Source organism: Echeneis naucrates, chromosome 5 (genome assembly GCF_900963305.1).
Source record: "Echeneis naucrates chromosome 5, fEcheNa1.1, whole genome shotgun sequence".
Taxonomy (NCBI): domain Eukaryota; kingdom Metazoa; phylum Chordata; class Actinopteri; order Carangiformes; family Echeneidae; genus Echeneis; species Echeneis naucrates.
The window spans coordinates 12,368,289-12,395,426 of NC_042515.1; the positions used below are offsets into that span (position 1 = coordinate 12,368,289).

At 39.6% G+C, this 27,138-nt stretch overlaps 1 protein-coding gene across 1 annotated transcript in view; it reads left to right on the forward strand.

The window, feature by feature from the left end:
• cacna1da (calcium channel, voltage-dependent, L type, alpha 1D subunit, a) overlaps nt 1-27,138 on the forward strand; it is a 51,462-nt gene that overhangs the window by 8,405 nt on the left and 15,919 nt on the right. The window contains 26 exon segments of the mRNA XM_029502745.1: nt 4,330-4,469; nt 6,915-7,087; nt 7,745-7,897; nt 8,689-8,885; nt 9,254-9,357; nt 10,753-10,922; nt 13,791-13,878; nt 14,195-14,221; nt 14,652-14,812; nt 15,427-15,652; nt 15,744-15,951; nt 18,445-18,565; nt 18,824-18,911; nt 18,997-19,027; nt 19,121-19,275; nt 19,366-19,495; nt 20,893-20,952; nt 22,410-22,516; nt 22,913-23,000; nt 23,097-23,204; nt 23,316-23,368; nt 23,462-23,608; nt 23,770-23,971; nt 24,327-24,485; nt 24,937-25,047; nt 25,889-25,972. Of these exon segments, the coding sequence (XP_029358605.1) occupies nt 4,330-4,469; nt 6,915-7,087; nt 7,745-7,897; nt 8,689-8,885; nt 9,254-9,357; nt 10,753-10,922; nt 13,791-13,878; nt 14,195-14,221; nt 14,652-14,812; nt 15,427-15,652; nt 15,744-15,951; nt 18,445-18,565; nt 18,824-18,911; nt 18,997-19,027; nt 19,121-19,275; nt 19,366-19,495; nt 20,893-20,952; nt 22,410-22,516; nt 22,913-23,000; nt 23,097-23,204; nt 23,316-23,368; nt 23,462-23,608; nt 23,770-23,971; nt 24,327-24,485; nt 24,937-25,047; nt 25,889-25,972 (3,291 nt within the window).

Consider the following 27,138-nt stretch of genomic DNA (forward strand, 5'->3'; position numbering starts at 1 on the left):
GCTGCAGTGTTTCATTATCAAATGTGGAAATGTGCTTCTTTATCCACCTTAACAGTCACATGGATACACTAACACAATTAAACAACATCAAGAGAAGCTTTGATGGTTCTAGATGGTTCTGTTCTCACTTCACCATCTAAAACTCATCTAAAAATCTCTGCAACCTCTGCAGGTGGAATCTCTGAAACAGGGCTGCTGTCTACAGGTTGTGCTGTGTTTACAGACGAAAGGTCAAAACTCACAGTTTGTGGTCTCTGACACCTGCAGCACTTAGGGCACAAAAAAACTCCCAACTGCATCTAGATTCAGTGACTGTGTTCAATTGTTGTGTAACGTCAGGGCAAAACTAAGAAATACATCAGCAACCACCTTATGCAACAACTATTCAGCGTAATGTTTTCTTTCTTTGTGAAGATATTTACTTGGTAGTGTGGGTATGACCTGCACTTGTAGTGTTTTCCTTGGCAGTGTGACATCCACATCCTCACACAACTCCTACCCGCCCCCATAGTACTTCACATACACAGAACACAAAAGCCTGTGTCTACACATATGCTACACACAGTGCACATGCTCAAATGCATGAACACAGCTATATAGTTGTAAAGAAGATAGCGTTACAACAGGAACGCATAATATTGTCTTGTTTTTTGCAGTGGGGATACTGGATGTGAATTGATGCGTTCAAAAACAGCAAGACACTTTGTTGCTGATAGATTATTATATGTAGTCAGTGTTTTATTCTGTGGCTATTGAACTGTTGGAACATTGTAACCCACAAGTTTCAGCAAACTCTTTCCTAATGAGAAATAGGGTGGATGAAAATGCTCTATGTCTAAGTTAATTTACATATTGTAAGATCAGCTGTTAATGTACCAGACCTTATTAAAAGATGAAGACCAACCTCATAAATAACACACACTGCACTCCCAAGTACACTTATTTAATGTGCAAACCTGCAGGAGTGGGTGGTGAAGAAGCACTAAATGCTGGCTGCCCTCACCCCCCTGACTTGGCCGGATGGCACTGACTGATCTATACAGACAGATGAAGGAAAGAGTTGGTGAAGGATGGAGAGAGCATGTGGGAGGGAGGTGTGGCAGAGTGATGTGGGAAGTCCTACAAAATATATACCTGCTTATTGTGTGTAGAATCAGATCCAAAATGACATTATTACGTTTCTGTTACATTCAGGAATTATCTGCTCTCAGACTGTCCCCTGACTGAAAACTGCAAAGCTTTATTTGGTTCTCAGTCAAGTCAGCTGTGTATCGGCTGCTGTGTTGTGTAGCTGATATGTTGTATGTACTGTGTACTGTCTGCTGTGCTACATATGGCTTGTTTTGACATTGGTATTACTTTATAGTTTGTAGTGTTTGCTCTGCCTGTAAATGCTCTCGTTGCATACTGATATCAAACATGCATGAGGTCACTCTGACTCATGTTACTCTGGGCTTGTTGCCACATACTCAGATGTGGCTTTTCGTACATGTGACACAAAACTCTCAGGTAGTCACGTGGAAAAATACCAGAATACATGAAACAGACAATGTACAATGTAGACATGTACAATTTATTTACTAGAGGAGCAAAAAACAAATATTTCAGCTGCAACAAACAATCAAGATTTTTTAAGTGTGAATATTTCCTGGTTTTCTTAACCACAACACAGAGGAATCGTTGGAATTCTGCTGATCATACATTGATCAGCAGAATTAGATCCCCATTAATTTCAGGTTGAGTAGACTCTTGGTATCATTGTGTTCTGATATCTTTTTTTTGTTTGTTTGTTTGTTTGTTTTTACCAGTCCCATAGGTGGAAGAAAAATCTCTGTACTCTGCTGTTTAAACCAATAAAGTGCCAAAATAGAGCAACAGAGCAGCGTGTCATGACTTAATAGATATATAATGATAGGGATAATGATGGACCTTGGCATCAGTCCAGGTCCAGTAAGGTGCAGTTGCCTTTGGGTAGATGTAATTCATTTCAGCCAGCCAACTTACATTTTTAGATATTTATTGCAAAAGTAAACACGTGTTATATGTTTGGCGCTGAGGCTCCGACCTTCTGACTCCCTGCAGATAGTTTACACGGATACGTAAAGTAGTGGCTAAACATACTGAACAATGCGTCTTAGCCGTCAGGTGGATGCTGGGCTGAAGAACATGTAGCATTACTGCCACAGCAGACCAATTTACAGGCAGAGGGAGAGTAGGGGGACTTGTCAGTTTAAATAGAAAATAGACTGCGAAATTGAGAGGCTGTGACCAGAGGATGGTTATGGAGAATAGGATATGTGATACGAGTTTGGCAGAACAATTCAAGTTGTCTGCCTGAAGTAGCTTGAAGGCATCCCTCCATTAATTTAACCTTTTTTATGTAGATTTGTAGTATTGGGACTGGTTTTCATCTACATGTAGAATAGAATTGATTATCTTTTTTTGTTTTTGAAGGACTGAGTAGGCTTGAATTTGTTCTCTTTAATTTGATATAGCTTTTGTGTTCATCATTAGCTCAGCTAAGCATATGTTCTGGCTGGTTTTGTAGTTATGGAAACAACAGTCAATATTTAAGCATCGTGTCTCATCTTGAATTTCTGTAGTACATCAGAGGACTGTGATTAATATTCACTTTCCTGGTCTCACTTCAGGAGTCTGTAGTTTAAATCAGAGTTTTTGTAGATAATAAATAGTTATGTGCAATCAGCCACACAATAATTGCAAGACAAGCTGTGTAATTGCTTTTTATGACACCATTTACACTCTATTTGTTAGACAAAATGAAATTAGAGATTTTTTTTCTATATAGTTGGAGGTAGATACACAGGGCCTCCTGAGCATTGTGAACACACTCATCTGAGTTCTTCATAGGTTTATATTACTGCTGTCTGCCTGGCTCAGTCTCATGACATGTCATATACTGTAGAGGGATGCTTGGTTCAATGAGTAAGCCTCCTTTGTCATATGGTGAACTGAGCTCTGCCAGTGTGTGAGACGGACTGAGTTATACCTGTGGACATGAACACTGATCAGCTGTGAGAGTTGAGGAGGACCATATTATATTGTGTGGTACACTGTTTTCCCTGTTTTTACCGTGTGCTGTTTGCATGCCTTTTAGGACATTAACATGTTGCGTGTTTGTGTGGGTCTCTGTTTGCACGAGTGCATCATGTGTGATGTCATTATGTATACCAAAGAGAATAACAGCAAGTGAAGGGAATATATCAGGTGTTGATATTATTTATATGCTAAATGAGAAAGGAAGACATACTACAGTAAGTCTCTTTACAGCACAAATAAATTAATGTGAGATATTAATGTTTATTTGTGTCTCTGTCACTTTCCACCCATGCTAATGTGGATTGTCCTGTTCTCTCTGCCACGCGAGCATGCTCTGTTGTACAGACACCAGCCGTGAGCTTAACTCAACCTTTTTACTTGAGTAACAAAGAGGCCCATGTCTCTCATTCTGGGCTAAGTGCTTCTCACAATCGACAGTAAACTGTTGAGAAAACGAGCCCTGCAGCCCACACTGCTCCTGCATTTATGGTATCCACAGTGAACACAGAGCGGGAGGTTATTAGAGGTTATTATGTGTATAATAATATATTGTATGTGCATTTTGCTATTTTGTGCATTAGCAGACTTTGATTATTAGAACACACACACAAAAATTTTTGTCCTTTACTGTTTTCACTTTTGGTCAAATACTCTCTGATATTGTAAATCCAGACCTGATCAGAATGAGGTCAGGACAAAGTGAAACTTTGCTGCTCTGGTTAAGTGATGTTGTTCAAGACCCATTTCAACAGAAGGAGTCTTTTTACTTTTTGTCTCAGACTTAATAAAGGGTAAGTGTGATAATAGCTTACGATAGAGTTTTTGTTTCTCTTAAAATGTTTCTCATTGAATCTGCAAAGTACTGGTTGATTTCTAGGTGTTTAAGGAAGCTGTGAAAGTGCCTGGAGGTCAGCTGGGGCCACAACAATTTAGTTCAGTTATGGTATTTGTCACTAAGCCTATGACCAACAGAGCGATGATCTGCTGTTTGGGAGGAATTGAACAACACATGCTGATGCATTCTCAGCATCAGTGGATCAGAAAGCGATGTGTATAAAAACTATAGATTGGTTGGACTAATGCTGTATGTCTTTCCACAGAATATTTATTTCTTTTTACTCCTCACATTCCCATTCACATCTGTGTGTGCTTCTTTAGTTGCACTTTGTGTCTCTATTAATACCATGCTTGTGTGTGTGTTTTTGCTTTTTTTTTTAACTGTGATATCTAACTTCTATTCACAAGTTCTTCTGTTTTTTGTGTCCATAGGAAACAGTTGAGTATGCTTTCCTCATCATTTTCACAATTGAGACCTTTCTGAAGATTATTGCTTATGGTTTGGTGATGCACCAGAATGCGTATGTCAGAAATGGATGGAACATGCTGGATTTCGTCATTGTTGTCATCGGGTAAGTCCTTAAGTTCACTTATTTCATTTATTTTAAGGAAACGTGGCATCTGCCCTATTAGATGTCATATCAGATATGTCTGTTTGCGAACGTGAATTATTTTATTTCAGTGATGGTTTTGAATTTGCACTTCAATCTTAGTTTGACAGTCGAAGTTTACAGTGTTTCAGAGGGAGGCAATAAGTGTTACAGTTAAAGTTGCTTAAGCCTCTGCTCCAAGTGGCCAAGTGCTAATAGAGACCCTCATACACCCACAGTATATGACCCAGAAAAGACAGAGAGAATAAATCAGAGCTTTACCACTACTGGAGTGAGTCACCATCTCTCCATACTTCATCTCTTCTCCAACACTCCCTCCCATCGTTCTCCCTCTTCTCCTCTCACTGACTGTCCCATCCTGTTCTGTTTTGTCTCTACAGCTCTTTATTACCTTCCCCTTCATGATTTACACTCCCCCACCTCATGTTGTCCTCATTCCTATCTCCTGTACACTCTCCTCTTGTCATCTTTATACTTATCACACCTTCTTTTTTCTCTCCTCCATCTTCCTCCTCCTCTCTTGTTTCTATCTCTCCTCTAATATGCACAGTCCAGTGGGTAGCTGGGTCAGATCTCTCTTTATGCAGCATGCAAGGTTGATCTGCCATGCAGTCAAATGCAAAGACTGCTGCTCCTGCTGTGGAGAGTGACCATTGCTGCTAAATCACTGCATTATGTCATGTCAAAATATAAATCAATATAGTTCTGAAACTGTTTTATAAATCCATGTCCAAGGTCAAGGTGCAGACCATTATCACAGCTTTCTCAATGTGTTTGTATGTTTGAATCTCTCAACTTTGATATTCACTGAAAGGAAAATGAAAACATGGAAACGCATGAAAAGACTTGTAGGGCATAATTTTTTTCTAATGGAGAAGAAGTCTAAAATCAAGTGGTCAGCTAGGTATTTAATATTTATCAATATCATTACATTAATTACAAATTGCTAACAGTAAAATCACAAAATAGCAATTTTCTTTTTTTTACAAATTTAAACATAGTTTGAAATGGAGGTAATTAATAGTGAAAAGGACATGTTAGCTCGACAAATGAGCTAGCAGATGATATAGAATGTATTGTTTTATTCACTTTCCACACTGCACCCACTGTTTACCCAGCACCATACAGATATTTGATAATGGAGCTAAAACATATAAAATCACTGAAATAAACATTGAGGAGAGATAATGGGAGACAGAATCTGATTTCACTGGTGGCACAGTCACAATTATCACTCGTGTGAAAATGGCTTTTCTTTGGTATGCTCAGTAAAAAAGGTGTTTGTATGTGAAGGGCTTTGGTTTGAACATGACTAGGTGAGTAATGAAACCCCAGTGGCAAGCGGTCGATCTTACAGCTGTGAGTCAGTGTAACATAAGTCTGAGCAGACTGTGCTTATAGGCCCTCAGAACTCCTTCCAGCCCTATTGGCAGCTTCATTCACTACTTTTAGTCCACAGCTTTGATGTGATGTGTCGAGATGATTTCCCCTCTAGGCTAGGTGAAGAATGTTTAACTGACTATAATGAAGCGTCCACTGTCATGGTGAGAGATTTGTTCACAGCTGATTTTAATTTAGGACTGCAGTGGGAGACTTTTGCATTTATCTGCTGTATCTGCATTGGCCAGAACACTCAGCCTTTCTCCAGACTTTATAATGACTTGTATGGCATAGTATGGTAGCTATAATCATTTTCTTGGGAAAAGAAATAACTGGTAATTTTTTTTTTTTTCACATTCTCAAAAACACCAAGCATATGGTTGTTTAGTTTGTTTGGTAACCAGCTTTTTTTTTTTACCATCTGTTGGCATTACATTTGGTATGTGAAGTAATCTTGCTCTTTGCTTGTGATATCAGGTGCTCATAGCAAATTGTTAAAATTTTTATGGCTCAAAGGCAAAATGAAGAATAATTTTAGGAAACAATTATTTTCACAAATACACTGACAGTGTCAGCTACAAGCTGCAGAAAAGAATTAGATTAAATCCATCACTGAAGGGAGCAATTGACTGTTTGTCATTAACAAATACTGAGCTTGAAGAATTGAACTCATCTCAGAATATAATATAATAGTATTAATAGTATAGCCCGAGGTGATGTCAACTAGCAGTTCAAAACCCAGAAATAATTAGTTCAGTGTCATGAGTGACAGAACTTTTGAAAGGAAAAAAATAAGTAGAAACTGTAGCTGCTGAATGTTTAGGATTGTCTTGATTAAAAATGGATTGAAATAATTAATTATTTCAACAGTTGGTAATTATTTTCATTTCATTTATGAACAAATGATAAATCAACTTGAACCTCATTTCAGCTCTAATAAAATTAGACAGACTGATGCACTGTTCATATGCACGCACTCCGATATTTTCGTCATGAGATTAAATTCATTTGGTTGTTTTCTGACAGACTCTTCAGTGTTGTCTTGGAGCTTTTGACCAAAGAGGAGAAGCCAGAAGGTGACAGAGCTAGCATCAATCCGTCGATGCATGGGCATGGGGGTAAACCAGGTGGATTTGATGTTAAAGCCCTTCGAGCCTTCCGTGTGCTACGACCCCTGCGGCTGGTCTCAGGAGTACCCAGTGAGAATGAGAGCTGCTTAGCTCCACACACCAACACACATGTAGTGCAAACCAATATATAACATCTAGGACATATTTCTTTACATATTGTATAATGGTCTTACTCCTTCTCCCCAGAAAAGGTCGGGGCCAGATGGTCCATGTGCCATCCCTGAGGACTGTTTTTCAACTACTACATCAGTGCCCTAGAGACACGAGCTCTCTGTTTCATAAAAACAAACAAACTCAGTGTAAACACATCTGACACATTTCTGAATTAAATGTTGTTCTGGATGTACTGTAGAACTTATAATGTATGGACTGAAAATGGCTAAAACTTTGCCAATAAAGCAGTACTTATCACAAAAAGAGATGCTGACAGTGATGAAGAAAAAGGAGAAGGCATGCAGAATACATTGTTGTTGCATATTTTGAAAATATATTTGATGAAGAAAATAGTATACCGTAATTTCTGGACTATAGAGTGCACCTGAAAACCCGTAAAAATCCATAAATTAGCCGCACAGTTGTTTAAGCCGCAGAATTCATAGCGTGTGGAGAAAAGTAGCATTGTATAATCCGGAAATTATGGTACTTACATTGATGCAGATTGATAGAGGCTGTGCATATACAAGTGCAGACTGGCCTCATATAATGTCCCTTTCATCCTTTGCATAGGTTTACAGGTGGTGTTGAACTCCATCATTAAAGCCATGGTCCCTCTCCTTCACATTGCCCTCTTGGTCCTGTTTGTCATTATCATCTATGCTATTATTGGCCTGGAGCTTTTCATTGGCAAAATGCACGCAACCTGCTTTATTCCCGGCACAGGTAGGCCCTTTTTGTTGTCTCTTTTACATATAATCAAATGAACCTTTCAATATAGACATATACATGTATATTATGTGTTTTAAATATTGTGAGAAACAGTTTTTTTTCATGACTAAAATCTCCAAACCTATAAATAAGAATGTGCACTGATTTTCTACAAATACCAACCAGCATTTCAACTTGATACTAAAGATGAAACCAGCCAAATTCTTTTTTTAATCTTACTGCTTGCATGCCAGGCTGAGCAGGTGTCTAGAATTTGTCAAGACAAGTTGACATGATAGCTTATCTTCCCTATACTTTGCACAAACTGAAGTCTCAAATGTGCTTTTTCCACCCTGGAGGTCTAAGGATATTATTTAAATCATTTTGCGTCAAATGTCGAAAAAACGTGGGGTTTATTTCTAGTTTCAGGACTATGACAAAAAGGAGACACTGCTACAGCATGTCATTTTCTGCTAATAGCTAAGTTTACACAGCATGCGTGTTTCTGTCTAAAACTACATTTTGCAGTTTTGCTTCATGGTTTATTTTATCACAGCATGTCTGTGGATGGAACGTACTGCGTGGGTGATAAAATGCAAGTAAACCTGGCTAGGTTATTCTCTCCTACGGGGGCTGCTTAAACACTTGGCATTAACACAATGTAAAAATACTTCATTACAAGTTTAAAACAAGTTTTACTGTTAGAAAGGGTTCAGGTGGAGCTGTTCTTAATTACTTAATCCAGGTATCAGCAATTACATATAATCCATTCTGTTGAATTAAAATAGGTTTGTCTCTTTCTGTAGATATGATAGCAGAGGAGGAACCAGCTCCGTGTGCGATCTCAGGGCACGGGCGCCAATGCCCCATCAATGGCACAGAATGCAGGGAAGGCTGGCAAGGTCCCAATGGTGGTATCACCAACTTTGACAACTTCCTGTTTGCCATGCTAACAGTGTTTCAGTGTATCACCATGGAGGGCTGGACAGACGTGCTGTACTGGGTGAGTCCCTGGCACTCGCCTTTAGCCATGTCTATTCACATCAGACACATAACAGTAATGTGACTGACATTCTGATGATGAAGCTGCTGATAATTTTCTGAGGCTGCTCTTATCACTCTAATATGATTGACTGACTAAATGATTGAATGCACACAACAACTCCCTTTAACAGCACGATGCTCTCCTTGCACAAATACTCCTGCAAAATGTTTTTCCTGGTCTGAAGAGAAATCTACTATTTAACCTATGTTCTACTCTTCTTGTCTGTCAGTTTATAGCTTCAACAACTTATTTCACTCTTTTCTTTCTTTTCATTCCTCCTCTCTCCCCTTCTTCTCCTTCCTCTGTGGCAATGCTTGATACTCCAGATGAACGATGCAATGGGCTTTGAGCTTCCATGGGTGTACTTTGTCAGTCTTGTGATCTTCGGCTCATTTTTCGTTCTTAACCTGGTTTTGGGTGTGTTGAGCGGGTAAGCACCTTCTTCTCTTTAAAGACAGAGACCTCCTATGTGGTTGTAAGCTGGAGGTTCTCTGTCCTTGTGTTTTTTCTCTCTGTAAAACAGCTTTGTTTGGCTCCTGTAGGTCAATGATGCCATCGGATGGGAGACGCCTTGGATTTATTTTGTTAGCCTGATCATACTCGGCTCCTTTTTCGTGTTAAACCTTGTGTTAGGTGTGCTAAGTGGGTAAGAAGCAACATGTGCAGTGGTGTTGGACTGCAGTTTGTGTGTGCCGTGCGTTGCTGTGCACCCTGCACTGCTTGCTGTGTTTGTGAAGTAGCAGTATCCTATAAGTGAGTTTGTTCTCTGATGAAGAATCTTGGGCTGTGGGAAGTAGAGATTGTGGCACTCTTGGTACAAACACTTTGAAATCATTACCCAATGATTGGCCCTTAAGATAAATGTATATTCTTAACAGACTTCTGTTGATGTCAAACTATCATGGCCTTTCCACGGCAACTGCAAAGTGAGCATTTCCTCCCCCAACCCACCCAACCTCCTGAGAGAGAAATTAATCTTATTCCTCGCCCCTTCACTCCCTCTGCACTGCTAAGCTTTCTCAAACCCCAGTTTGCTTTCCCAGCTCTGTGGAGTGGGGGTAGGGATATTACAGTAGAATTAACTCTGGATGGTTGACCAGTCGGCAAAGTCTGACTTTTGAAAAAAGCCAACAAGGTTAACATAATAATCAACTCAACCCTGCAGTTCACTTGGCTGCTTCAGATTGGCACAGTCTGTAATCTACATCAAATGTCTAAGCACAGCCACTATTGTGCAAACTTATTACCATCAGGTATTTTTGTTTTTGTGTCACTCTTTGTCATGTTCAACTTTTTCACCATTGTAGCTTAAATGCATGATTTTCTTAGTAATAAAAATATCTCAATATGCACCATACACACATTATTTACTTCCTGTCAACGAGACACTTATGAATTGTTACTGTTTCTGCAGTAGATGTCTTATACAATCTATGCATTTAGATGATTTGCAAATGTTGTGTGTCTCTTGAAACCATCTGCTTAAATTGCCTTTTCTATTTGACTTAGATGCTCTCCTGGAGGATATGCTGCTTTATTGTCAGGTTCTAAATATAGCTACTGCCTTGTTTTTGAAAGGTGTACATCTCCCTCCAGTGGCTAGGTTTCAGACAAACACACAGGCTTGATTGAAGTATGTGAATGCGTAAATGTAGCAAATATGTATACAGGCCATCTTCATGTGCCTAAGTGGAAAACTTCTGTTGCTACTGGTCATTTGGTATCAGAGGGAAGACTCGTTTATTTCTATTTTGTTGTTTGCTGTGAAAGTGTGCTCTTTGCTTGTGTGTGTTCTTGGTCATTTATGCACGCTTGTGTACTACAGAGAGTTCTCCAAGGAGAGAGAGAAGGCCAAAGCTCGTGGAGACTTCCAAAAGTTGCGTGAGAAGCAGCAGCTGGAGGAGGATCTGAAGGGTTACCTAGACTGGATCACTCAGGCTGAAGACATCGACCCTGACAACGAGGATGAGGCCGATGAGGAGAGCAAGCGCAACCGTAAGCTTCCTCACCCACCCAACCCCCCCTTCGCATTGTTTAGAGTAACACAAGAGCCTTTCAGACTGATCAAATCTGTTCAGCCGTGTTACCCATCAGAGGGATGTGATTCCTTTGATGAATAATTAGATTTATTTTTATCATCAGAAAAACTGATTGAAGCTCAAACATCTCTCTTCTTTAGTACAGATATATTTAAATATTTATACACTGTTTAAGCAGGATACATGTTTCTCTTTGCATTTCTGTCTCTATTTGAGTATAATGTGCTATGTTTTTCTTATTGCCCCAGTTAACTGGTCAGTAATGCTGCGAGAGATCCAGCATAGGATAACAATTACAAAGAAAAAGATTCAATACATCAGTCCAAAACGCAACTCAAGTCCTCTCTTGTTTCAGACCCAAGAACTTTTCATACTCATACAGGGAAGAAATCCATCTGAGAGAAAAGAATTTCCTGTATTCCAGCAGTAATTTTTTATGCAATTAGTGGAAATGTAACCTTTATCTAAGTGAGCAACAGTAAGAAATCAATATCTGATGTGGAATGAGAGGATGCAGGTTTAACACTAATGTACTTATGCTCATGTAGTGGGCTGTTGAGGAAAAAAAGACACTGAAGATTATGCTGGATAATCAGATATATTTATGGCATCTGCACTACTTAAAGACACAATTTAGACACAATTTAAACTATACAGAGCCATGTCACAGTCTTTCCCTATAGGTACTATATATAAATATGCGATAGGAAGCTGAAGAAAATTGCACACACTGGTCTTATCGCCACACATAATGTATGCCACAGATGGAAGTCTAGCACACTGTGTGTACCACAGGAATTTGTAGAAAGAAAAAAAATATATTACTTGAGCAGTAGAAAAACTCTTAATCCAAATCCTCTTTATATAAGCAGCATACATGATGCAGAACAGAAAATGTGCAACTGCTCCACCTTACGTTTTAGCATAAGATGCCTGTTTTTTTGCACTCTACTCCCCTCGTTTTTATGTACTGTGCTCATTTACTGTTGTTTTCCCCACCTGTCTTTTCCTTTAGCTACTACTCATGTAGGGCATAGCTCCAGATAATTTGTAGTTTACTCTCTAATTTGCAGTTGCAACATCATCACAAACATTGATCACTAAGTAAAATAATCCAATGTTATTAGGAGGCAGGTCCATACTGCTTTTCGTCCACGCCCATCCTGGCTTTTGGTGTCTGTCAACAATACATGAGCCCCTACTAATATGTTAACATGCAAATGCTTTAATTTGCACCATAACATTTTAGTACAGGGCCGTCACCTGCAAGCGTTTCCTGTGACTAACCGCTCTCCATGTGGTTCTTCTGCCCTCCTCAGTGTCTGCAGCCCTTGTGGCTCCTGCTGCGCTTGTCATTGTTGGATATTGATATTTTGAATACTGTTGTTGTCCTGTGGTGCCTGTGTGCTCTGACCTATTTTGATAGCAGCCCATTTCCCCCCCCCCACAATGTCCCTCTGCTGTGCCGTTGTGTCTGAATGCATGGGCTTGCATGCATTACACATGAAGGGGTGACTCTGGCTGACCTTACTGAGAAGAAGAAAGGAAGGTTTGGGTGGTTCAGCCAGTCGTCCGACACTCATGGTAAATCCAGTGTTTTCCCTTCAATGTTCTCTAGCTAGTGTGTGTGTGTGTGTGTGTGTGTGTGTGTGTGTGTGTGTGTGTGTGTGTGTGTGTGTGTGTGTGTGGTGTGTGAAGTTATTGAAGTTATCTCATCCACCAAAGGTTTTATTGAAAATAGACCAAAAACATTTTACAAGATAAAAAATGATACTGCTGCTCCTTTACTAAAGGGATTAAAGCCAAGACAGTTAGAATTGTTGAGCTTTTCCCAAGCGTGTTATTGGACAGTAAGAAATCGGGTTAAAAATGAACAGCAGATGCGTAAAACTGGTGTGTGTGTGTGTGTGTGTGTGTGTGTGTGTGACTGCTTTACTATTGTGTTAAACCTTGTGTTTGAGCATCACAGCTTTTCAGCTTGTGTTTTTTCATTTCCTCCTGTTTATCCCTTTTTTTAAGGTTTACTGGTTCTAAATGAAATTGCCTATCTTGTTTCTGTTCAGTGAGTCTGATATGCAGCAGTAATAAAACTGCATTTGATAGCATGCCTGCCCTGTTTCCTTCCCATGTCCCATTTCATAGCTGGGGCTCAGTGTGAATATAGGAAACAGGGCTCAACCCAGATCACTACTCCGACAGTCAGCACTATTTTCAGAGCTGAGAGCTGTCCGACCACTCAGGAATCAAAGGCAACACGTCTACAAAAGCTAAGCAGTAGCGCACACACCACACGTCCGCATACAAGTTAAAGCGCTGAGACGTTTCAGACAGTTAATCATCATCTTCGTCTTCCCAAAGCAGTAGCAGTATTCAGAGTGCAGCATTTCAGAGATACCTTTAAGAGGTTTGTCCTCTTTACCCTTCTTCTTTCTTCCCGCCACTCCTCACTGTCTGCATCAGTCAGTCCCTGTAGAGCAGCTGTCCACTCGCCTGTCCCATGTCAGCTCCCTTTCAACACTTGGTAAATAATACCGATGATGACAGTGATGCACAGCCAAAGTGCTTAGTGCCTTCTGTTCTGCGAGGTAGTGTAGCCATGTAGTTGCACCATGGCCTTGAAAATTAAAAAAAAGTTTAAACTCTTTTTTTTTTCTTTTTTTTCTTTTTTTTGTGCCTGATTTGATGCACAATCTGCATTTTAATTTTTTTTCCGTACTTCTTTCCCCCCCTGGGATGCACTGTGTCATGTTTCTCTGAAGCATCTTGTGATGTTTATGACATTTTTTTCCTTTTGATCTTTTGGCCACTTTATATGTTGCTGCAGCAAGTGTCCCAGCTAGTGAAACAGAGTCTGTCAACACGGAGAATCAAAACGGGGAGGATGAAAAGACACCATGCTGCGGACCTCTGTGGTGAGAGCATGTAACATGTACACGACAAACATTTCCCAAAAAAAGAGGAGCACTCATATTACATTAAATGGCAATGAATCAGATTTTCCTTTCTTGTATGACTGTTTCTAGTCTTCTGTTTTTCTCATGGTTAAAGCAAACATTTTACTTACAGTAAATGTGCATATCAACCTCCTACCTTTGTAACAGGATTGACTTTTGCAACAGAATGCTGTCTTATGATATGATCAATAAAAAAATCTTTTTGCAATCCAAACATTTTTTCGTAATTTAACTAATATCCAGCATTTGTCAATTTCCTCTTTTTGTCTTTCAGTCAAAAAATTTCAAAGTCAAAGTTCAGGTCAGTGCATCCATTGGAGTCTGTCACTGCATGCTGCGTACAGCTGTTAGGATGTTTGTACGAAGTTTGTGCCTGCTTTACTGCTGGATGATAAATCATCAGCTTTTATAAAGTCAGCATGTACTATGTGGTATTTTTTAGAGAATAGTCTTACACAGTATTTTTTAGTTCATTAACTGTGCAGTATGACTTGGGAAAAATACATTGTTGCAGTTCCCCTGTGGGCCCACTCCCTTTGTCCAATGCATTCTTCATATAACTCAAATGCGCCTAAATGATTTCTTTATAAAATGATGAAAAATTACCCTGAAGTCATGTATTTATTCCATTATTTGGACTTTACAAGTTATGTGACTTGTGTTCCTATGATTCACAAAGTGAGTCATAATGGTGTTGTTGTTTGTATTAATGTACCTGACTCCCCCTGCAGTCGGCGCTGGCGCCGCTGGAACAGGTTCTGCCGCAGGAAGTGCCGGTTGGCCGTCAAATCGGTGCCTTTCTATTGGCTGGTCATCATCCTGGTGTTTCTCAACACCCTCACCATATCATCAGAGCATTATAACCAGCCCCTGTGGCTGACACAAGTGCAAGGTATGAACAACAAATGTGTGCTCATAAGCATCTTATTCCACAGTGACAAAAACATGTATCCATTCATATCATAACTGTGGTTAACATTTAATGTATTTCCTGATTATTAGGATATTTTAAAAAGCTGAAACGCAGATTTTCAAAAAGCAGCAAATTTTTTTTCAGTCGTCTCGTTATTGATCCCAAACTGTGAAATTCTCATGTCACAGCAGCAAGGACACACTGTACATCAGGATAATAATAAAAAAACGTGAAAAATATAAACAATATAATAAAAACTATAAACAGACAACTATACAAACGATAAAAATACAATGACAATCACATAAGGTTTGATAATTACAGTTGTTTATCATTTGTGTAGCATCAAGTGTACTTTTAGTACACTTTTGGTATTTTCGCATGATCTACTGCCTTAATTTCAATAGAAATGTACGTGGATGTACACACACAAATATATATGTGTATGGGCCTAGTGCTGAAAGCGTCTTTGTGATTTGCCTATGTGAACTGTGTTGTATGCTCTTCTGGGTGTTTTACAAGCAGTTACTCCTCTGTGCTATAAAATATTAATCTTTGTCCTTTTTCTTTTTTTTTTTTTCTCTGCCTTTCAGATGTGGCCAACAAAGTGCTCTTAGCCCTGTTCACATGTGAAATGCTGGTGAAGATGTACAGTCTGGGGCTAGAAGCCTATTTTGTTTCGCTGTTCAATCGCTTTGACTGCTTTGTGGTGTGCGGAGGAATTACTGAAACTATTCTGGTGGAGTTGGAAATCATGTCTCCCCTTGGTATCTCTGTTTTCCGCTGCGTCCGCCTGTTGAGGATCTTCAAGGTTACTCGGTATGTCTCTTGGTGTACTTGTGTCGACAGTGTATGTCTGGCATTCCCCTAATCATCCGTCTCTCCTCCCTTGGCCGACTTTTCCTTGTAGGCACTGGCAGTCTCTAAGTAACCTGGTTGCGTCCCTGCTCAACTCCATGAAGTCCATTGCTTCCCTGTTGCTGCTGCTCTTCCTCTTCATCATCATCTTCTCCCTGCTGGGCATGCAGGTGTTTGGTGGAAAATTCAACTTTGACGAAACTCAAACCAAGAGGAGTACCTTTGACAACTTTCCCCAAGCTCTTCTGACTGTGTTTCAAGTAATTACATTTTCAACTAAGGTTTTAAGGATTATGACATAATTCTGCAGCACAGTCCTTTGCTGGTTGCCGTATCTTGCACTAGCCCAGTCCATTACTTGTAACGAATTACCCAATTAATGTTGCCGTGTTCGGCTACCCGCACCGGAAATCAAATCGCATACTGGTCTGCTCTCTTTTCTGGTCCTGTTTACCATCTGTCTACTATCCGCTTTTCCTTGCTATAGTCACTCTTCACTAATTGAACATCTGCTCCTAACGTGAATTGAACCCTGCCCTCCATATTGCGGCTTGGCAGCGCTAACCTACGACCCCGTGCTGTTCAATATGATAGACATCAACTTTATCTACACTGAGGGAAATTCACTTGTATGTTGATACTTGTGTCACATGAGACATTGTGCTAAAACAGCTGGTTAATATCCACACAGCTCCACGTTAGAGGATCAGACTCCGGGTCTTCTGTCCTGAGTCTCTCATTCACTTGTCCCATGGCCGCTGTGCAGTGTGTGGCCTTGTGGGTAATGTGTGACATAGTCAGCATGTAGCTTTGTTGTTGTCTAGCTTGCAGAGAAGCGTTTGTTCCTCTCACAGGTGAATGGTGTGAGAAGTAACGCCAGCTGTAGCCGCTGTAAGCTTTATAGTCAGTGTGATGAAACTCATAAAAGTCCTGTGTTGTGATGTTGAAGGAAGAAAAGAGCTGAATAAAGCCGGTCCATGTGTTCAACTACTCTACCTCTCCTCTTCCGTGTGCAAAATTAGCCCGGACTGCTAGTCACCATGGTTACCAGCTTCAACGAGCCAAGCTAAGGTTAAACCAGACTTAGCTTTATAGCTAGCTACACTAGCTTAAGCTGAGCTAGCTAAAGTGCGGAGCCGCGACTCTAACTTACTAATTCTCGCCTCCATTTTTTCCGTCATCCTGCATCTATGACATGAAGTACTATCATAAAAGGAGACAGAGGAGGAACTAGACATGGAGCACACAGGACAGTCTATTAATCAAGGTGAATAGTAGAGACAGAAACACAAGGTAACACACAGCAAACCATCAGAGACCGGACCCCCACAGACCTCCCAGAGTTTGAGACTGTGTTCATTGTGTCCATATAAAATATGTTTTGTACAGATGAGAGACTAGACCAGAGACTAGAGACTGGACAAGAGGTCTCCAAATCCGGTCCTGGATGTTTCCTGATTCCAATGAGTGACTCCTGATCAGACTTCAGCAGAGCTTGATGACGAGCTGATCATTTGAATCAGGTGTGTTGGAGCAGGAAACATCTAAAACCTGCAGGACAGTGTCCCTCCAGGACCGGAGCTGGAGACCTCTGGACTGGACCAAACCCCTCCACAGACTAGAGACTGGACCAGATCCCTCCAGAGACCGGTGAAGGTATTTTTGAGATGTAAACATGTCTGTAGCAGAATCGCATCAGTGTATTGTATAATTCCAAAAAAGCTACATTGCTTTCCTGTATTTCTTTTAACTTTTACTTAAGTAATTTTTTAAGCAAATACTTTTGTACTTTTACTTTAGTAATATTTTGACAAAGCTACTTTAACTTGTATTGGAGTAATATTTGACAAGGAGTATCTGTACTTTTACTGAAGTAGTGAAGTTGTGTACTCTGTCCACCTCAGCCAATCAGAAGTAGGGGGTGTGGTCTGGGAGAACTTGGTTGAGATCCTGCAGCAGGTGATGCTGCATTCTAGTAACTTGGGAAAAATGAGCTCTAAGTTGTCATACTCGAGAATTACTGCTTCCAAAATAAACATAAATGGTTGCTGCACATATTTTAGCTCCCCAAGTTGCGAAAACGCTATTATATTGGAAGTCGGAAATTTCCAAGTTTTCATACAGAACTCTTGGTTCAGAGTTTTAGTGAACGCAGCATCCAAGCCAGCTGTTTTTTTAAATCAAAGTCACTGATGGAGATGATGGAGAATAAGTTTATGAAGCCAGGGGAAGATGTCCTAACAATAGACAAAGGACTTAAAATAAGTAGCGCTGGGTGTGGATAGAAGAGACAGGCAGAGATGACAAGCAGTTTGGCAATTTATTTCTATTTTGTATTTAGAATAAAAATGAAATAGTTTACTATTGCAGACACCTGGAAAAAATTTCAGGCTCAGGATTTTTTTTTTTTTCTTCTTACTTTAAGTCCTAAGATCTGATAGATATCAGCAGTGAGAAAGCACCTCTGTTATAGGTAAGTTTGAGGAGTGGTGAAGAGGCCCATGTGATGTAGGGCTGAAACTGAACTACTGAGGGCTTAAAAAGCAATAGAAGCTTAAAGGCTACCCTAAAGCTATTTAGGAGCCAATGGACAGAGGCCAGGATAAGAGTAATGTGATCCCTCTCCCTGCAACCAGTCAGGAACCCGGCTACAGCAAAAAAGTATTGTTGGCACATTTCCTGTGTAACGGTTTAATTTGACTAACCGCTGGTGATGCATCTACTTTAAAAAAAAGTTTTGTGATTGATTATAGATCCTGACTGGAGAAGACTGGAATGCTGTTATGTATGATGGAATAATGGCTTATGGGGGCCCTTCCTCCTCTGGAGTGATTGTGTGCTTTTACTTCATCATCCTCTTCATCTGTGGAAACTGTATCCTTACTCACTCATAAAAACACAACTACACTATAGGTGTCTCAAACTGGGCATTAAGTCTAAATCTGTTTATGTGCACAGTGGTTGGTCTGTGGTTGTTGGAAGAATGTGGTTTTAAGTTGTTCCCGCAGTAATTTTACTGGTAAAATAAAGGGCATTGCCAATCTTGCTCCAATCACTGCTAACTCATAGTGTAGTCATGCTCATAGGTTTAATTAAAAATGAGATGTGCCCTTTACTTAACACGTTGTGCAGATATCCTGCTGAATGTCTTCTTGGCTATTGCTGTGGACAACTTGGCAGATGCAGAGTCTCTCAACACAGATGAAGGAGACAAGAAAGGGTGATTACTGTCTTTATTTTACAAATGTAACTATAGATTTTGGCTGTAAACGGTCATCATTCATAAAAAATTCTGCTTTTTACAGGGACAAAAAGGATGATGATAAAGATGACAAGGTACTTTGAATTTCTTTCAAATATCGAATCACAAATCACAGTTTGAGATTAAATGTAAACTGACAAAGTTCACACTTCCTACTTGACTGTAAGGATGAGGAGGAGGAGAATGATGATACAGCAGTAGAGGAGGAAGATCCAGAGGTACCATCAGGGCCTCGACCAGCCATCTCTGAACTGGTAAAGAAGGAGAAGATCACTCCCATTCCAGAGGGAAGTGCCTTCTTCATCTTCAGCACCACAAACCCGTAAGACGCACTAACTTTTCAAACATCACACATTACTAACTCATATTGCACTGAGACCTCCTGGTGTATTGTGTTTTCTTTGTCCTGCAGGGTTCGTGTATTTTGCCACAGACTCATAAATCACCACATATTCACCAACCTCATCCTGGTGTTCATCATGCTCAGCTCCGTCTCACTTGCTGCTGAAGATCCCATCCGAAACTTCTCAGCTCGTAATATTGTAAGTTGACAAAAACCTTTATCACTTTGGTGCAAACAATGGAGTTAAGCGATTGAGAAGCTATAGTTTCATAAATCTTCCTCCTTAAATGATTTATGATTAATTTAATGCACATATTGTACATTACAACTGAACAGTAGCTTATAGATAAATTGATAAATTGTCATCATCATGACAGTGTTTTTACACACAGGTTTGATTTGTAGGACGAAGGTAAATACATGAGATCTGTCACTAATAACACTGATATGGTACATGTAGTACAAATAAGTCAGCAAAATATGCCACAAAAGAAATTCATACAAAATAATTTAATAATATTTTATGGGAAAAACTTCTGGTTACAAAATGCAAAAGGGATATCTACCTTATTTGTGACTCTCCACACCAGTCTACCAGCGTACAGGTCAAGGAGTAATTATCTTCTGAGAGACTAGAGCTGTACTTTTTGTACATCACACAGAAGGCAAAAGACAGAGAAATGGGTTAGGGTTAGGGTTAGAAAATGATTGAGTGAGAGGAAATGTTTCTTTTCCTTGGTCAGCATCTTCATCATCCCGATGTCCTTGACAACAACATTCCACAAAGATCACTTGGAGGTATTTTCTACAAGATAGATTCAGTGCAATTGTCAGGACAAAGACTGTTCCTGTCAGGACACCAGGATGAATAGTTGAAAATATGGCCTGTCTACATATAAAGGGTGCTCTTTTTTTTGCTGCTCTTTTGCTCCAGTTGTGATTTGATGGTGTCGCAGAAACCTCTTAAAACCAAGAAACTAAACTCATTTGGAATTGTTTTACTGTGAGCAAAGCTTATGAGCTGCTGTGCTTTTAGCAACTCACATGTCTGAGCTATCTTGTGTCCCGTTAAATGCATCATAAAGGATAATTTTTACAAATGGTCCCTGCATTAATTCATTGAGGATCTAATGCTTAACAAAAAAACTATATAAAGAATTCATCATAGTGATAAATACCCACTTCACCTTTGGCACCACTGAAATGAGCTGAGAGAGATTGGCCATTTTGATTGAAAGTTATAGAAACATGTTTTGAATTTCACGAGCTTAAAAAAGCAAAAACACCAGTACGACTGTGTAAATAATCCCTTAGGCTATGATATTTGTGTTTCATTTGCCTTCAATGTAAAGATTTCAAATGTATTATGATAACATTGTTACCTCCATTCATAACCTAGAGTGTATTGCATAAGTAAAGGCAAATGAATACTGTAGGGAATAATGCCAGTAATTAAAATTTACCGTGTCATTTAATCTGAACATCTCTTTAGAAAAAATACAAATATTTGCTTTTCTCCGGATTATTTGTTTTCATATAATGTATCAAGCTGCACATTGAACTGTCTTTGTTAAACATCTACGTTGCTTTTTGCAGATACTTGGTTACTTTGACTATGCTTTCACGGCTATCTTTACAGTTGAGATCGTTTTGAAGGTAAATGCCTGTGTCCCCTGTCCGTGCTGTGACTAACCACACCCCAATAACACTCCAAACGTCTTGTTGCTTTCCAGGTCCTAGGCTATGCAGATTATGTCTTCACTAGTATGTTTACATTTGAGATCATATTGAAGGTAACCCCTTAAGTGACAACGAGAGCCTTGCTGCATTCTCTCCTTGTGTGTCACCTGCCACTCAGTACAACCTGGCTTGTTTGTTTCCTTTCTCTTATTTGCTTTTTTCTTAACGGCACCTCTTTTAAACAAGATCAAACTAATATTGGCGTTATTATTTGCACACACTAACACAAACACAAGATGTGTTGAAATTACGCTGAGCAAAGAGCTCCTTTTGGGGGAAGGAAACATCACATCAACATTACATTATACTCACATGGGTTTCATGTCATTTGGGCAGTCATCGCTGAAATGATTTTCATAATGCTGATATGTAAAACATGATGCAACCAATGGTGTGATGCAACAAAATTCAATGGGCCTTTCAGACATTTTTAAGGGCATTGGCTGAAGTTGAGTTTGAGGTCATCTATCTTCAAAATTGAAAGGGTTCAGGGGGGCATTCAAAGACATAAATTCAACTCCAGTCAAAGCTAACACCATGCCTCTCGCACTGACTGCTCTTCAGATTACCCATAAAAGAGGGGGCAAAACCAACCATGTTCCCGCCGAGCATGGTTCAGTCTGCTTTCCCTGACCGAGTGCATAGAAATGTGGAGTCATGTCTGCAGCTGTTTGGGCAAAAACCTGCCAAGACGGCCACTGTTTGATTCCAAATTCTTCAATGCTCTTAGTTAGCACTCTCCTCTCTCACTCTGCAGGGCTCCATAGTTACATGCACTTGGAAATGATTCCTTGACTTTTATTATTTGAAGAAGAGTTTTTTTTGGATGGTTTTTCTTCTCTGCTTGCTGAATTCTGAAGTTTGAATTGGGAGCTGCTTCCCCTTTTTCAGAACTATTAAAGAACATATTGAAATGTGCTTTAAGATGGCGGTCCACATGAATGTGACAGTAAGACCATTTCCACTTTCCAATCTCTATAAATAGAACTCTTGCAGGTAGTAAATATCCTTGACATCATGGCAACAAAATGCATGTTTTATTGCCTCATTCCATAGTAGATTGTGAAATGAATGACTTACTACTACATTCATGAAGTTAAGGGCCATAGGGGTGGCAAAGGTAGATTTAGCCTCCTCTTTCACTGCTCTAAGCTCACCACCCCGAACCAGAGTGATTTACAAGAGTGTGGAGATGTGTGCGCGTGTGTGCATTTGACTGCAAGATAGCGAGTGCCAACAATAACATGTTTGTTGTATATGTGTGTCTGCGTCCTCTGTATTTGTGTGGGTCTGATGTTAATTACATGAAAAATGTGTTTTGTTTTGTTTTTTGTTCTCATTTGCTCCTCTAACTTCCTCCATCCTCTCCTCAGATGACGACGTATGGCGCTTTTCTCCATAAAGGCGCGTTCTGTAGGAATTATTTCAACCTACTTGACCTGTTGGTGGTGGGAGTTTCTCTTGTCTCCTTTGGCATTCAGTGAGTACAAACTCAGATGGGTTATGCTTCATAGAACTGTTGGGCCCCATGAACAAAACTCAGAGGCTAAAGTATGAACTACCATCCCCCTCTGAGCAATCCTTTTTGCCCTTCTGTGTCCTAAAAAGAATATCTTGTGCAGTATGAAATTAAAAAAAAAAAAAAAAAAGCTGTGTTGAGTTTTTGCCTTTCTCTGATGTTTTGCTAGAATTAATGAATAAATGCAAAGCAGTTGGTGGAAAAAAAAAGACAGAAACCACTCTGTCCATGGCAGATGAGCTGCTGAGTGTTTTATATATTCAGGCTTCAGAGTACAACAGTTCACTTGCTTTGTTCTTTGGACTTCTTCCCTATAAGTATTTGCTTTTTATAAACACGTTTGTTTCACATATTCAGATCTTCAGCCATCTCAGTGGTGAAGATTCTTCGAGTCCTACGTGTTCTTCGGCCGCTGAGGGCCATCAACAGAGCCAAAGGCCTGAAGGTGTGGCATCTTCACAAAGTTACTGATAAACCCTATCTCACACTTCTTTGTTCATGAGGAATGCAGCGATGTAACATTTTTAACTTTCTCTTACAGCACGTGGTGCAGTGTGTGTTTGTGGCCATCAGAACCATCGGTAACATCATGATCGTCACCACTTTGCTCCAGTTCATGTTTGCCTGCATTGGGGTGCAATTGTTTAAGGTCAGCAGTGGTTTAATGTCATCTCTATTCAATACATGACAGAGGAAGTATTGAGTTAATCATTTTGAAATAATCAGTATCAGAGGGAAAATGTTTTGCTTTTCTCCACAGGGAAAGTTCTATCGCTGCACTGATGAAGCCAAGTCCAGCCCAGAGGAGTGCAAGTTAGTCTACTTTGTCTGGTTCCTGTACAGCAGTTTGTTCTTGAAAAGCTAGACTGGGTGTTAAGCTGCATGTAACCTGCCATTCTCTCACAGGGGAACCTACATCTTGTATAAGGATGGAGATGTGAACCAGCCATCTATCCACAGACGACAGTGGCACAACAGTGACTTCAATTTTGACAATGTCCTCATGGCTATGATGGCTCTCTTCACTGTGTCCACTTTTGAAGGCTGGCCTGCGTAAGATCCACACACTTTCCTCCCTGTGTTCATGGGATGCATTTCATAATTAAAGTGCACTGAGAGAAATGAACCCCCCCCCCCCAAATGATATTTGTGTTGAAAGAATAGTAGACTATGTTGCTTCATCACCTGCTTCCCCCCTGTTTATATCTCCTCAGGTTATTATACAAAGCCATCGACTCCAACAGGGAGAACCTTGGCCCCATTTACAACTACCGTGTGGAGATTTCCATCTTCTTCATCATCTACATCATCATCATTGCTTTTTTTATGATGAACATCTTTGTAGGTTTTGTAATCGTCACATTTCAGGAACAAGGAGAAAAAGAGTACAAAAACTGTGAACTGGACAAAAACCAGGTGTGTCTGCAGGTGCACAAAAGGAGGGTGTGCTGTAGCTGTTTGTGTGTGCGTGTCGAAGTCTAAGGTCACAAATGAAAGAGATCTTAGGGAAAAGTTTATATATACTGATAAAAGATGCAGAGCGCTAAGATTTGTTTTCTAAATTGAGGATTTTATGTTATTCCTAAAAAGCTTTTAGACTTCATGACTTGTATCGTTTTTAAAGAAAAATCTGTTGTGTTATAGCAATAGCAAGTTAAAACTAATTTCAATTGGTCCCATTGACAATTATGAGCGTGGAGGCTCAGAACAATTGATTTATTTTCAAAGTAAAATTTAAATAAACATGAAAATCAAATTTGTTTTTGTGCAGCGTCAGTGTGTGGAGTATGCTCTAAAGGCTCGTCCACTGAGGCGATACATCCCTAAGAACCCCTACCAGTACAAGTTCTGGTATGTGGTGAACTCCACTGGGTTTGAGTACATCATGTTTGTGCTCATCATGCTCAACACTCTCTGCCTTGCTGTACAGGTAAGAAGTCAACTTGTATCCCAAAACTAACCACCTCTGCAAACTCAGTTTCTGTTGAAGGAATGGGATGTCGCTTGATAATAACAATAAATCAGCAGTAATAAATAACTACATTTCACATTGCTGTGACAATAATGCAGTATTGTCCAAACGTAGTTTTTGTTAAACTTTATTTCATTTTAAAGCAAGAGTTGAGAAAAAGCTGTAAGTTGACATTTAATAATACTGTGATTCTGTATGATCATTTATAACTACTTTCATAATGTTCAGAATATGTAGCAAATTTTAAAACGTCTTCTCACCACTATTCATTTGAGTCTTTTATAAACTATTTAATACTATGGTATGTAGTAATGTAACACATGCAGATAATAAACCGGTTAACAATGCAGAGTTGTGAAGAAATCCTTATCCACATCCTTAAATAATTGTGTTGATCTTCTTCCTGCAGCACTATGGCCAATCGGCGACATTTAACTATGTAATGGATATTCTCAATATGGTCTTCACTGCTGTTTTCACTGTGGAAATGGTTCTTAAACTCATCGCTTTCAAGCCTAGGGTGAGTAATCTAGCAGATGTCTTCACAATCATCTACTCAGCCGAGATCACAAATCGATGCAAATTCAAACAAACAATGAAAAATTTTGTTATTGTTATATATGGTAGTTTAAAGAAATTTTGAGAAATATTCTCATTCAGTTTTACGCAAAGTTAGGTGGGAGGATCAATATCACTTGTCTTTCCCCCCATACAGCTTACATCCAGCCCAAGGACTGGAAATGGGAGTGGTCCCACAGTTAAAACCAAAGTTCAAGTTTTAACTCACAGCATTTTGGCATTATGGGTGAATTTTGTTCGATTCAAACAGAGTCAGGTTAGCTTTTTGTCCTTGTTCTGTCTTTCTGCTAAGCTGGTAGTATCTTCATGTAAAATAGATGTTGGTGTTGATCCTCTCATTTAACTGAACAAGAATATATAAAGGCATATTCCCCTAAATGTTCATTGTTCTCATATTTAAGGAGCTGCGTATTTGAACATATGGAAACTAACTAAAATCACAAAATTTTTATTTAATTTTTTTCCCCCCCCCATTCTCTCTCGCCTGTGAAAAACAGCTCTGTGTTGCAAAAAAGGACAGGATGCTTGTAAGAGACCAAATCTGGGGTGGAGTGTGGACTTGATTCTTTTTGTAATGTATTTGACTAGTGATTTTGCATGTGATAGTACTACTACCACCATCAATTTGGCATGCACTGGGTTCTCTGTAACAGCAAATCAGGGATTCCTGTGTGTTTCAGATTATCAGAAAAAGTGGATTTAAATTTCAATTTAAAGTACAAACTTTCTGTTTTTGCTGATCTTGCATCCAACTTGCCCACCACTCACTCCACCTCACTCAGGGCTATTTTGGGGATGCCTGGAATGTTTTCGACGCCCTGGTTGTGATTGGCAGCATAGTAGACATTGTTCTCAGTGAGATTGATGTAAGTAAGTTCAGCTACAACTGACCTCGCTGCTCACTGACCTCTTTCTCTGACCCAGGCTTCAATGGCAGGTCTAGTGTTTCTAATTTTTGTCTGTCCCTCTTAACATTTTATCTCCTCTCTTTTCCCCTGACCCTGACATTTCATTAAAACCTCTGCCTCATTCTTTCCATTCATGGCCTCTCTCTTTCATTCCCTTCTTGACCCTTGCGTGTTGTGTCGTGCATCAACAGCACTATTTCGCTGATGCTTGGAACACATTTGATGCCTTAATTGTTGTTGGTAGCGTCGTCGATATTGCTATCACTGAAGTTAATGTAAGTATAACTTTTTCCTGCCTTTCAAGTTGAAATGAAGCTTTACAGAAAAACCATATAGTAACCAACAGTATTAGTAATATTTGTTTATTTATATTTTTATTTGAAGGAGCCCTTATTGGAACTATCTGCAGGTTTTGCTCTGGCTACATAGACAACATTTGCATTTACAGCTGTTTACTTACAGTACCAGCCTTGGGTAGAGCTTCAGCCATTCGTGTGTTTAGGTTGTAACACATCCTCTGAGCAGCAGATTGGAGATTACTGAGACTTGGGGATGAAGATGACTTGTTAGCAGAAGATGACAACAATATTTCCACCAATGGAGACAACTCCAGTAAAAGAACAAAAATTGATCCTGAATTCACACTACTTTATTTGAGACTGGCTGGAAACAGCTGTTGATATTAATGCTGGCTATGTAGTCAGTGCAACAATAGCTCTTTTAGTTGTTGGAACAATGTAGGAGTTCATAAACGCAAATGGGACATTTAACATTAAAATGCAGTTAATTTAATCAGTTAATTTAATAGCAAGCTGAAAGGGTGTTTTGTTACCTGTGGAGAGGCATTCATAGTTGCTTATGTGTCATTGTTCATTTCTGTAAAGCTTCAGTTTGACTTTCATTTATGTCCTTTTAAAATCTTCTCTGAACAGTTCTGAAAGTCTGCCTTGCTGGGATCTTGCTTCTGCTAAATGTTTTATTGTTGAAGAAATTTTTGTTACTGGAATCATGACAAATGTCTGATTAGCATGCTGATTGGTAACCCTTGGACATGGCAGCCACACTTCTGAGGACTGCATTTGGTTCAGGGCAGGATGATTCATTACATGGTTTTCTAATTCTTA